Source organism: Danio aesculapii, chromosome 17 (genome assembly GCF_903798145.1).
Source record: "Danio aesculapii chromosome 17, fDanAes4.1, whole genome shotgun sequence".
NCBI lineage: Eukaryota > Metazoa > Chordata > Actinopteri > Cypriniformes > Danionidae > Danio > Danio aesculapii.
In genome coordinates, this window is record NC_079451.1 from 48,827,345 (window position 1) to 48,840,586 (window position 13,242).

At 35.5% G+C, this 13,242-nt stretch overlaps 2 protein-coding genes across 3 annotated transcripts in view; both read right to left on the minus strand.

Annotated features, from left to right (window-relative positions):
* The window catches only part of mcm8 (minichromosome maintenance 8 homologous recombination repair factor), a 38,143-nt gene extending 31,709 nt beyond the window's left edge, over positions 1-6,434 (minus strand). The window contains exons 1-5 of one of the 2 annotated variants that reach the window (XM_056477094.1): positions 6,383-6,434; positions 4,149-4,384; positions 2,179-2,268; positions 865-947; positions 633-782 (exon numbers count right to left, since the gene is read on the minus strand). In XM_056477094.1, the coding sequence (XP_056333069.1) occupies positions 633-782; positions 865-947; positions 2,179-2,268; positions 4,149-4,350 (525 nt within the window). In that variant the 5' untranslated portion in view covers positions 4,351-4,384; positions 6,383-6,434. Of the gene's footprint in view, positions 1-632; positions 783-864; positions 948-2,178; positions 2,269-4,148; positions 4,400-6,382 lie in introns of both variants that reach the window. The other variant, XM_056477093.1, reaches the window with a different exon arrangement.
* Positions 1-13,242, minus strand: part of LOC130244123 (kelch-like protein 29) — a 747,683-nt gene that overhangs the window by 417,328 nt on the left and 317,113 nt on the right.

A 13,242-nucleotide genomic window follows, 5' to 3' on the forward strand; every position in this document is an offset into this window, starting at 1 on the left:
ATGTCTTTGTTTTGGTTCTTTTAACCCACCAACTGCCATTTTAGCCAATTATATTTCAGCACCCTGTGTTGCTTTGATGGAAAATCGCTTATTTCATTCATTCGGTGAGGAACACTCAATTTTTTTTGTATTGTGAAGCATTTACTAGACAAATGAAATATCAAATGAGACAACAATAGACATGGCCTGTTTTTTCTACTGTAAGCTGATTGGATGTAGTAAAGTAGGCATTCAAAAAGATAGGGAAAATGGACTGGGAAACACCCATACACACCCATTCACACACACACACTCATACACTACGGCCAATTTAGTTCATTCAATTCACCTATGGTGCATGTGTTTGGACTGTGGGGCAAACCGAAGCACCCGGAGGAAACCCACACCAACACAGGGAGAACATGCAAACTCCACACAGAAACGGCAACTGACCCAGCAGGGACTTAAACCAGCGACCTTCTTGCTGTGAGGTGACAGTGCTAACCACTGATCCACTGTGCCACCTTGTTATATTTACATTTTTTGTGACTTATTTATTTAGATAGTTTATTTCACCAATAATTAGTTTTTTGACCAATAGCTTTAGTCTTCGTTTACTAAAAAACCCTTGCAAAACACAACCTAATTCCCACCTGATGAATTGCTACACCCAAGCAGTCCAGAATCTTCTCCGGCATTTCTTTAAGATCTCTGGCCAGATCCGGGAGGGAGTGTGAAACCTGTTTGTTGGACAGAAGGTCTTTGTAGTCCACCAGAATGCTGCCTTTCCTCTCAATCTCATCCTGAGAGAATAAGCAACATGAGCAATGTATATGTTGATGCTAAATGAAGAATCCTGGAAATAGAGAAAAGCCTTCTAAATACCTTATCATACAGATCAATCTGCGATGTGAAGTACTGCTCAAACACTTTTATTTTCTCAACGTAAGGTGAACTTTCAACAAACCCTGGAAAAGGAGCAAATGCAAGTCACACAAAAAAAATCAAGTCACATATAACATTTTTATAATAAATATTTTTAACTCGATGAAAATGGAAGGTGGCTTGGTGGTTCAGTGGTTAGCACTGTGGCCTCGCTGCAAGAAAGTCACTGGTTCGAGTCCCGGCTCGGCCAGTTGGCATTTCTGTGTGGAGTTTGCATGTTCTCCCCGTGTTGGCGTGGACTTCCCTCACAGTCCAAACACATGCGATAGGTGAATTTGAAGAAACTAAATTGGCTGTAGTGTATAAGTGTGTGAATGAGTGCATGGTTTCTGCTACATTCATTCTTCCATGGCGCGGTGCCACACCAAAATTCATCCCGACACGGCTACATTACAGCTTCTCATTCAAAACATTCAGCCGTTTTTTTAAATAGTGGGTTATAATCGCACCAAAACGTATTAAAAGGTTAATTATAATTATAACAAAGCGAACTTTTCTGTAATCGTAGTAGTGCTGTGCGTTATTTGTTTAACCCTTTAAGGTGATGTGCTGACTGACTGACAGGTGCGTGAGTCTAGCAAACACGACGTAGCTTTCAGTTGTTGCGAACACAGTTTCCATAATTATATTTGATTTATAGATAAAGGTCTATGGCTCTGTATACAATGAATTGATCTTGCTGGAGTTTATAGCTGTTTTACTTTACTTCAGGTCGCATTAATGCCGCTCTGTAGGTCTATTGGAGACATTCACAAATATTCCTAGCAAATCTAATAAATGTTGAAGACATACTCGTTATATAAACACACTAAATCACACTTCAGCAGCGTTTATTTGAGAGTGCACAAGAAAATCGGCACTTGAGCAGAGTGTATTTGAGGGTGTGCAGGAAGTTTTGTGCACGAACAGAGGAAATCAGCGCTCAAGCACATAGATTCACATGCTCGTATTACATGAATGCGATCTCGACTTGTAATACTGCGCTCATAACATTTGTCAATGAATTAACGCCACAGGTAGTTGGTAGATCTGTGTAAAAAGCCCAACAGAGTCTGCCGCCACAGCTGGAAAAAATCCTAGAGGAAACACTGTGAGTGTGTATGAATGTTTCCCAGTACTGGTTTGCAGCTGGAACGGAATCTGCTGCGTAAAACATGTCGGAACAGTTGGTGGTTCATTCCGCTGTGGCAACCCCTAATAAATAAGGGACTAAGCTGAAGGAAAATGAATAAACGAATGATGAAAATGGAAAACCTTCGGAAAAGTAGAGTCGCCATCCTTTATAAGGACAAGTGATGTCAAGGGTTGCTTGAGTCACACGTGCCTGGCTAACTTGAGCAATTCCTGTGGAGTAAAAACAACAGCATAAATAATTTATATTGATATTAGTTTATCAAGTGGTAGTTGTCAGTGTAACAAACAAACAAAGCAAAAAATATATTATTTTTTGACATTTCTATACAATTCCTTACATACAGTTTTATTTACTCTTTTATTTAAGAGTAGATGTTTCCTCTTGTTTTTTTATGTATTGTATTTTTATTTCTGTATTTATTTCTGTTTTTCTTTATTTAGTTTCATTTGGGTGTTTAGTTGGGTGGCATCTTTGTTTATTTGCTGTGGGCTCTCTCCAAGGTATAGGCTTCATTTTATGCGCCCCTTTTTATAAGACGGTTATGATCATGGCATCTTCAATTCTTGAAAGTTGTTAATATTTTGTATGAACGCATGTACATTTATATCGGTTTATGTATGAATTTTATAATCTTTGCATCAAATTACAGGAAACTAATTACCGCTTATACGAGGTGTTTGTAATGCAGCGTCTATGGGGGCGGGACAGTAAACATGACATTAGTCTCTCTTCTGGCTGCTGTTATCAGTCTCACACTATATTTTTCCTTTTTCTGAAACACCATTCTTAGGTTTTTTTCTTTTATTATTTAAGCAAATAGGATTGCAAAATCAATTATTTGTACTTTCCCATTCACTGCACTCTAAGTTTACCCAACTATGGACAACATTCCCTGCTGAGAAACACAGAAATGGGTTCATTATTTGGTTGAAAAAAGATAAATAAATGGACCCAACTCCAAGGGCTTCCTAAAAACATTTTATTTGTCACAGAGCAATTCCATGCAAAGTCCACCTTGCTATGAAAAAATAAAGCGAAACTGTTTCTGCATGTTTTTGTGCAAGCAAGTATTTTACAGTGCTTTAGAAATACTCAAAAATGTCTGTCAATGTCTTTAAACTATTATATTTGATTGACCAAAATCACACAAGTGGCTATTTCACATCTGTCCCATCCATAACAGAGCTTTTTCCTCATAAACGCAAAAAATGACAAAAATAAAATCAGTCATATTAATTCTATAGTGAGCCAACTCGTATCTTTTTGATCAGCATTATTTCTTTTGGGTTGTGAGTTTCATTCACAGAATTTCTACAAAGTTTGATGTATACTGTAAACTCGCTAACTTTTTTGGTCACATCCATAACGCATGTTTATTTTCCCCATTTCAAATCTAAAACATGTTTACAGATTATATCCTGGACCAGGCCGTATCCTGAGCAGCTGGTGGTCATGGAGGAGTGGAGAACATGAGACTGATTCCTGTGACGCTCCAGAGACAGACGAGTCTTCGCTGAGGCCAGATTCCAGGCTCCGCCACTGAGACTGCAGCTCTGCACAAGACGTTTGGCCAGCGGAGAAATTAAAATGATCATGCCCAACTGAGCCTGGTTTCTCTCAAGGTTTTTTTTTTCTTCACTTTCGCCATTAGTGAAGTTTTTTTTCCCTCTCCACTGTCGCCACTGGCTTGCATGGTTCTGGATCTGTAAAGCTGCGCATCGTTGGATTTGCTCTTCAGTATTTGGACTCTCAGTAGTGATTATTAAACCACTCTGAACTGAGCTAAACTGAACTGAACTTAAACACTGAAAACTGAACTACACTGTTCCTATTTACTATGACCTTTTATGTGAAGCTGCTTTGACACAATCTACATTGTATAAGCGCTATACAAATAAAGGTGAATTGAATTGATATTTTTTTGGGAAAATATAAACAGATGTTTCAATAAAATGTTAACATATACTTTCCCTGTGAATTTATGTTGCATAACGCTGGAATTGCTCCACATTGGATCTTTTATGTTACTTCATTGACATCCTAGACCAGGATTGTAAAGTTACTGTGTATTATGACTAATGCTACTAACCATTTTGTGTATTGTAGTTTGAATAGTTTCCTCTTCCTCCTCCTCCTCCACTCCATTGACGACCTCGCCAGCCTCTATACTGACCATTACTCCATCCTCTTCCTCCTCTCCACCCTCCTCCACCTTTCCATCCTCCTCTTCCTCCAGATCCTGAGCTGTTTCCACCTCTCCATGATCCTCGGCTTGAACCCTGACTGCTCATTTTGTTTTTTCCCTTCTCAATAGATCTGTTGTTGCTAGAAGGGATACAGCTGTGGATGTAAGTTAACAAGAACTATTTACATTAATTATTAAATTACCCATTAATTGTATTTTATTAACATCTACTTCAACCCAAACCCTAAACCCAACCCTCATGGTAATGCAAAAACAGCAATTATTAAAAGAATTATTCAGATTTTTCATTAAACTAACCATTAAATCTATTTAATTAACATCTACTTCAACCCAAACCCTCACAGAAATGTAAAAACAGCAATTATTACAAGAATTACTCATATTTTTCATTAAATTACCCATTAATTGTATTTTATTAACATGTACCCCAAGTCAAACCCTAAACCCAACCCTCACAGTAATGTAAAAGCAGCAATTATAACGAGTATTATTTATATTTTTCATTAAATTGCCAATTAATTGTATTTTATTAACATCCACCCTAACCAAAGCACTAAACCCAATCCTCACAGTAATATAAAGTAGTTTTAATGATTAATATTTTTCATTAACTTACCCATTAAATTGTATTTTATTAACATCTACCCCTATCCTAGCCCTCACAGTAATGTAAAACCAGCAATTATGACCAAAAATATTCGTATTTTTCAATAAATTACCTATTAATTGTTTTTTATTAATGTGTACCCCAACCCAAACCCTAAACCCAACCCTCACAGTAATGTAAAAAAAGTAGTTTTAAAGAGAATGAATGATATTTTTCATTAAATTATTTTATTAACATCTACCCCTATCCTCACAGTAATGTAAAACTCACAATTACGACAAAAAGTATTCATTTTTTTCAATAAATTACCCATTAATTGTATTTTATTAATGTCTACCCCAACCCTCACAGTATTGTAAATCCAGCAATTATAAAGAGTATTATTTATATTTTTCATTAAATTACCCATTAATTGTATTTTAATAACGTGTACCCCAAGCCAAATCCTAAACCCAACCCTCACAGTAATGTAAAAAATAGTTTTAATGAGAGTGAATTATATTTTTCATTAAGTTACTCATTAAATTGTATTTTATTAACATCTACCCCTACCCACACAGTAATGTAAAACCAACAATTATGACAAAAAAATCATATTTTTCAATAAACTACCCATTAATTGTATTTTATTAATGTGTACCCCAACCCAAACCCTTAACCCAACCCTCACAGTAACGCAAAAAAGATTTTTTTACGAGAGTTATTCATATTTTTTACTAAATTACCCTTTCATTGTATTTTATTAACATCTACCCCTACCCCAACCCTTACAGTAATGTAAAAACAGTAATTATAACAAGAATTATTCATTTTTGTTATTAAATTATCCCTTAATTGTATTTTATTAACATCTACCCCTATCACAACTCTCACAGTAATGCAAAAAAAAAAAACAGCAATTATAAATAGAAGTATTTATATTTTTTCATTAAATTACCTATTTAATGGTATTTTATTAACATCTACCCCTACCCTAAACCCAACCCTCGCAGTAACACAAAATTATGAATTATTGTTGTACAGTGTCACAAAAATTATGCTTTATTGACATGGGTATCATCAGCTGTATGCCACTTAATCTTTTATCAGACTTTAACAAGTAATTCTGAGCGAAAAATGACAGCAAACAAAGCTAGCAATGTGTCACAGAAACATGACTGTCCTTTTACTGATCAATATTCTCACTGAAAAGAATAAGTTACAGTAAACACCGACCTGCTGTTTTACCGATACATTAACAGGTTTTATAGCAAACGCATTAATGATATTATTCCTATAACGTTATATGAAATATAAAGAGCCTCAAACAAATATAAAGCGGTGAAATATTTCCAAAATAACGAAGCAACGTTACACATCACCGTCTGAGACTATTTACGTTAACCGACGTTTCACAGCTCGCACTAACTTCATTGAGGGAAAATGAACACAAACTGAAGCAACGTCAATTCCACATAAAATTTACCAAAGAAACACATTTTTAGCTCGTTTTATTGAGTTTAGTACTTACAGCAGCCAGTTTGTTTACTTCCTCAGTTAGTGACGTCTAGCGAGGCTTCGAGTTTGGCGCCAACTGACGCCACTTCCGGACATGCGCTGAGCTTGCATCTTGTATGGTTACTTGTGAAGTAAAAATGTTCGTTGTAAAGAAACATTTAATCTTCGCATTTATTTTTAGGCAATACATTGGCGATATATATATATATATATATATATATATATATATATATATATATATATATATATATATATATATATATATATATATTATTATTATTATTATTATTATTATTATTATTATTATTGGTGGAATAAAATACAATATACTGGGCCTAAGCAAACAGGGCTTAACCACAGATTGTAAATCAAAACTAGATATTAAAGTTTGAGGACAAACTTTATGGTGGCTTGAAAAGCCGAGTCTGAATTAGCATGTTACTAGCATGAATTAGCAAGTAACTAGCATGATTCTAGCATGAATTAGCATGTTACTAGCATGTTTCTTGCATGAATTAGCATGATTCTAGCATGAATTAGCATGTTACTAGCATGTTTCTAGCATGAATTAGCATGTTATTAGCATAATTCTAGCATTAATTAGCATGTTTCTAGCATGAATTAGCATGTTATTAGCATGATTCTAGCATGAATTAGCATGTTACTAGCATGATTCTAGCATGAATTAGCATGTTACTAGCATGAATTAGCATGTTACTAGCATGAATCTAGCATGAATTAGCATGTTACTAGCATGATTCTAGCATGAATTAGCATGTTACTAGCATGATTCTAGCATGAATTAGCATGTTACTAGCATGTTTCTAGCATGAATTAGCATGTTACTAGCATGATTCTAGCATGAATTAGCATGTTACTAGCATGATTCTAGCATGAATTAGCATGTTATTAGCATGATTCTAGCATGAATTAGCATGTTACTAGCATGATTCTAGCATGAATTAGCATGTTACTAGCATGATTCTAGCATGGATTAGCATGTTACTAGCATGATTCTAGCATGAATTAGCATGTTACTAGCATGATTCTAGCATGAATTAGCATGTTACTAGCATGTTTCTAGCATGAATTAGCATGTTACTAGCATGTTTCTAGCATGATTTAGCATGTTATTAGCATGATTCTAGCATGAATTAGCATGTTTCTAGCATGATTTAGCATGTTATTAGCATGATTCTAGCATGAATTAGCATGTTACTAGCATGTTTCTAGCATGAATTAGCATGTTATTAGCATGATTCTAGCATGAATTAGCATGTTACTAGCATGATTCTAGCATGAATTAGCATGTTACTAGCATGTTTCTAGCATGAATTAGCATGTTATTAGCATGATTCTAGCATGAATTAGCATGTTACTAGCATGATTCCAGCATGTTTCTAGCATGAACTAGCATGTTTCTAGCATGAATTAGCATGTTACTAGCATGATTCTAGCATGAATTAGCATGTTATTAGCATGATTCTAGCATGAATTAGCATGTTACTAGCATGATTCTAGCATGAATTAGCATGTTACTAGCATGATTCTAGCATGGATTAGCATGTTACTAGCATGATTCTAGCATGAATTAGCATGTTACTAGCATGTTTCTAGCATGAATTAGCATGTTACTAGCATGTTTCTAGCATGAATTAGCATGTTGTTAGCATGATTCTAGCATGAATTAGCATGTTTCTAGCATGAATTAGCATGTAACTAGCATGATTCTAGCATGAATTAGCATGTTATTAGCATGATTCTAGCATGAATTAGCATGTTACTAGCATGATTCTAGCATGAATTAGCATGTTACTAGCATGATTCTAGCATGGATTAGCATGTTACTAGCATGATTCTAGCATGAATTAGCATGTTACTAGCATGTTTCTAGCATGAATTAGCATGTTACTAGCATGTTTCTAGCATGAATTAGCATGTTGTTAGCATGATTCTAGCATGAATTAGCATGTTTCTAGCATGAATTAGCATGTAACTAGCATGATTCTAGCATTAATTAGCATGTAACTAGCATGTTACTAGCATGATTCTAGCATGAATCAGCTTGTTTCTAGCATGAATTAGCATGTTGTTAGCATGATTCTAGCATGAATTAGCATGTTACTAGCATGACTAGCATGTCACTATCGTGTTGCTAGCACCTTTCTAGCAAGATTAGCATGTCAGTAGGATGTTAAAACTGTTAGCGTGTGTTAGAATAGCTACCCAGCAAACATTGGTCGGACGACGACGTGCTTTCCCCGGCCAAAAGATGTCGCTCCGCGACGGCATCAATTGTGTACTGATGGTCTGAAAGCGACGTGCTTTCCACAGCCAAAATTCGTCGCGACCGCACGGCACCAATGCACATGTCCTAAAATGCATTAATATATGCTTGTATACATTTAAACATGTCTATTTATATTGGGGTTGCGTGTATTTACGATTTTATGTACATGTAGTTTAATATATACCATGTCCTGATTAAGTCCACAAATGACGTCCTTTACACGTGCATTTATAGTCCATCATATACCCTTGCTGAAATTATGAAATATTAAAAAGTATTGCACTTACATCTGGGTATACACTTAATATATGTGTGTCCCAAGTGGGTACGTGGACAGATTTCAGGCATCTAAACTCATTAAAAACATATTTATCTTTATGAAATACAGAAATCACTTTTATTTACATCTTGTCAACTGACCAATTACATTCATAAAGTGTCCTGTGCGGTGAAAGAATAGTAAAGTCACTGTTTCTAAAACCATAATGCAATTTTATTAATTTTTTGCACCTAACGCTAACAAATCTCGCGATATCCCGCGGGATTCTAGGGCGCTGTTTTCAAATTTCATTTTCTTCCGGTTTTGTCCAGCACCACGAGAACATGAGGACGCGGCGAAAAGTTGGACAATGATCACAAGACTCCTACCGTGTAAGTACAGTTTGTATTCGTTTAATAACATTATTGAGTTTTACACGAAGGAACTGAAATAAATGATGCACATTGCCAGTAGCGATGTGGAGTAGCTTCGATTAGGCTAAAATTAGCCGTTATGCTAAAAGTAAATCGCGTTTAAGCAATATGTCATGTTATTACAGGAATCTGGAGCAGTTTATCAGGGGTTCCCTACACTGGTCCTCGAAGACAGCTGGTCAACATGTTTTCCAGCATCTCTGCCCATCATCCACCTGCTGTGTGTTCAGTCAGAGCTGAAAATGACCATTTCAGGTGAGTTTGGAGTGGAATGGTGTATAAATAAAACAATTTAATAATGATAATAATGCACGAATTTGTTAGAAAAGCTAACAAAAAGCTATATAGTATCATTCTGGTGTAGATATGTCTCCAGCATTTATTACCATACCAGTATAAATGATTTAGTTTAGCCTACATTAATAGGCTGTCATTAACAATAAGAGCAAAACTTATGAGCATGTATATAAAAAAGTTATTTACTTAATATTTTACACTAACATAAAATGGTAAATATATGCATGTAGGTGTTATTAGCTCATGTGGAGATTTAACAGGTAAAGTCTAACCACTTTTCTTTTAACTGCTCCTGTAAAATAGTTTTTGTACTGTAATTAATTAAACTGCATTAAGGTTCAAATTTGTCTTGCAGGGTGAATAACAGTCAGTCATCTGTCAGACAGAATTCAATACTCTTTCTTCAGGCCAACTGTAAGAATCATATAAGGCTTTGCATTTATTTATTTGCTGTTCATTAAATAATTTCATTATTACCTTTCTCACTGTTGTTTTGTTTGTCTGTAGAATTGTCTCCAGTGCAAATGATCCTTTGTCATCCCACTCCCTGAGGACACTCCAGAGTAGGTGAGAAACTTGTTGAATGCTTAAAAGTGTATTTAGGTGTATAATGTGTCTGAGTTCACATTTGCAAACCTAGAGCTAGTTTTTATACCTGTGGTGAGTATTGTGATCTTATTACTGCGTATCCTGATAAACGCTTTAGTAAATAATTGCAACTAAAAACGTTAACGTCATCATAAGCCTGATGTTAGCTATTGCTCTGTTACAGTAATTGTCATTGTGGACTCCAGCAGGTCTACATGTTCTGTTAAGAGACTGGATTCTGAGAGCGAGATCCTGTGAAGTGTTCATCAAAGCTGAAGAGAAGAACTGCATCTGTGTAAGTTTGAAATGTGAAAGAATGTGTGTCTCTGTCTGTCTGGATCGCTCTGACTGTGATTTTGGTGTCACATTTAGGTTCAGCAACTGTCCGGAGTTGGTGGATGTTCTGTCCGGACCTGATTAAAAGATTGATAAACAGGTACATATTTATCTTGCATTGTTTGTGTTTATTTCTGCACAATATTTCAGGAAAATATGTTTTACTACCCCAACAATTAACCCCGTATGTTATATTATTTAAACTATAGATTTAATCTGTTATTCATCATTGTACGTCTCCTTATAGACATGCCTAATGTTCAGATGTTTTAAAATGTTTATACAGACTCAGGCTGTCAAGCAGACTAAAAATGTTAAATTATAATTTTAGTGTAAGCCATGAATGACAGTCTTTGCTTGTCACAAAACTGTGGATGTGTGGATATGGGCAGTTGTAAAATGATGAGTAGTAGGGAATGTGTATGTATTGACATTAGATACTGCTCAGCGCATTGCTGTTCATTCACAAAACATGACAGTAATTCTTGATATATTGTACGTTTTTAGTTGTAGAATAATACAAAATCATATTCTCCTCCCTCAGATGCTGTGAAGTGAGTCCAGATGCTACAGACACAGAAAAAGATGCTGCAATGGAGGAACACAGCAAGCACCTTCCAGGAAGAGCTGAAGAATATTAGAAATAAAGACTCTAAAATGACATTTCACTTGTGTGGTCCATATTTCTGTGTTGTTGCTTTGTTTATTCTTATTAGATGTGTCTGTTTAACAGTGATGTACATCTGTTACTATATGCACAATAAATAATTTGCTTAATCGTAACACTATTGCATCCTTACATAATGTATTAATTATGATTTACACGTGATTACAATGCTATAAAGACGTTCAGGTATAACTGGTCTGAACTTGGACCTGACTGCATTTCACAGCTTTAAATTATTAGTTAGATTGTTTTATATGTATAATTAGGCTATTAAAACACTTATTATAAAGATATAACACGTTTTAAAAACAACCAGAAAACGTCCAGAACATGACATATTTCGACGTGCAGGGACCGTGTAGAAAAGACGTGCGATTCACGGCCAGAAGACGTAAAAGACGTCGGTTGGATTTTCATTTTGGCACTACTTTTCAACCAGGACGCAACGTGGCGGAGCGACGTCTTTTCAACGGTAATCGGACGTCCAAATGTTTGCTGGGTAGTCACAGTCTCTGGGACAGTTGCTAGGGTGCTGAAATTGGTTGCTAGGGAGTGGCTAGTAAGTTTAAAGGTAATCAGTGATTGGCTGCTGGCTAGACTGAGTTGAATGAGGCCAGACTCTAGTCTGTAGGACAGTCTGATGCAAAGTTATGAGCTCACAAAGGTTGATCCAATGTTAAGTCAATGGGAGTCTTTTACAATGGAAGTCTATGGGACAGTTGCTAGGGTGCTGTAAGTGGTTGCTAGGGAGTGGCTAGTAAGTTAAAAAGTCATCAGTTATTGGCTGCTGGCTAGACTGAGTTAAATGAGTCCAGTTAGAAGTCTGTAGGACAGTCTGATGCAGAGTTATGAGCTCACAAAGTTTGACCCAATGTTAGTCAATGGGACTTTTGGGATTTTTCTGGGTCGTTTTTCGGAAAACCCAAGGTCGGATCAGTTAGAAAAGATATAGCAACCCGAGTCAGACCAGTTTGAAGGTTTGACGAAAGTTTGAAGTATGTAGCTTGAAAAGCCTAGGAGGAGATACACTTAGAAATTTGTCTCAGAAGAAGAAGAAGAATAAGTTTAAGATAGATAACAGTATGCTGGCTTTTCAAGCCACCATAATAATGCGGTCTATAAACCGGTTAAATACAAGACTATAGACTACAATGCAAGATTATAGTAGTCTATATATCCATATATATGAATATCCCTTTGTAAAATCCTCCATATCTATGAAAAGAAAAATTGAGTTTATAAATAAAGTTTATAAGCTATGTAAATGCTGCAGAATTAAGATTTTTTTTAAATGTTATGTTTAAATATACAAATGAGGTATTATTTAGTTAAATATGAGCAAATTTCTAGCACAAAATTATTCTAAATATTTGATTTAGCCAGATTTAAAATTATTATTTCTTTTTTGACATCAGTCAATGCTTTAACAGAGGATTTGATCACTCCTTAAAATAGCCAAGAAAAAAAATTATATATATATATATATATATATATATATATATATATATATATATATATATATATATATATATATATAATCCGAGGTCGCCACAGCGAAATGAACCGCCAACTTTCCAGCACGTTTCTACGCAGCAGATTACCTTCCAGCCGCAACCCATCTCTGAGAAAAAATACACACACACTCATACACTTTGGACAAATTAGCCTACCTAATTCACCTGCACCGGATGTGTTTGGACTGTGGGGGAAACCGGAGCACCCGGAGGAAACCCACACGAACGCAGGGAGGACATGCAAACTCCACACAGAAACGCCAACTGATCCAGCCGAGGCTTGAACCAGCGACCTTATTGCTGTGAGGCGACAGCACAACCTACTGCACTTATCATTATTATTATTATTATTATTATTATTATTATTATTATTATTATTATTATTATTATTATTATTATTATTTGTAGAATAAAATACAATACTGGGCCTACGCAGACATACTGTGAATCCTCCACACATATAAAAACTAAAGTTTGACGTTGGCTAC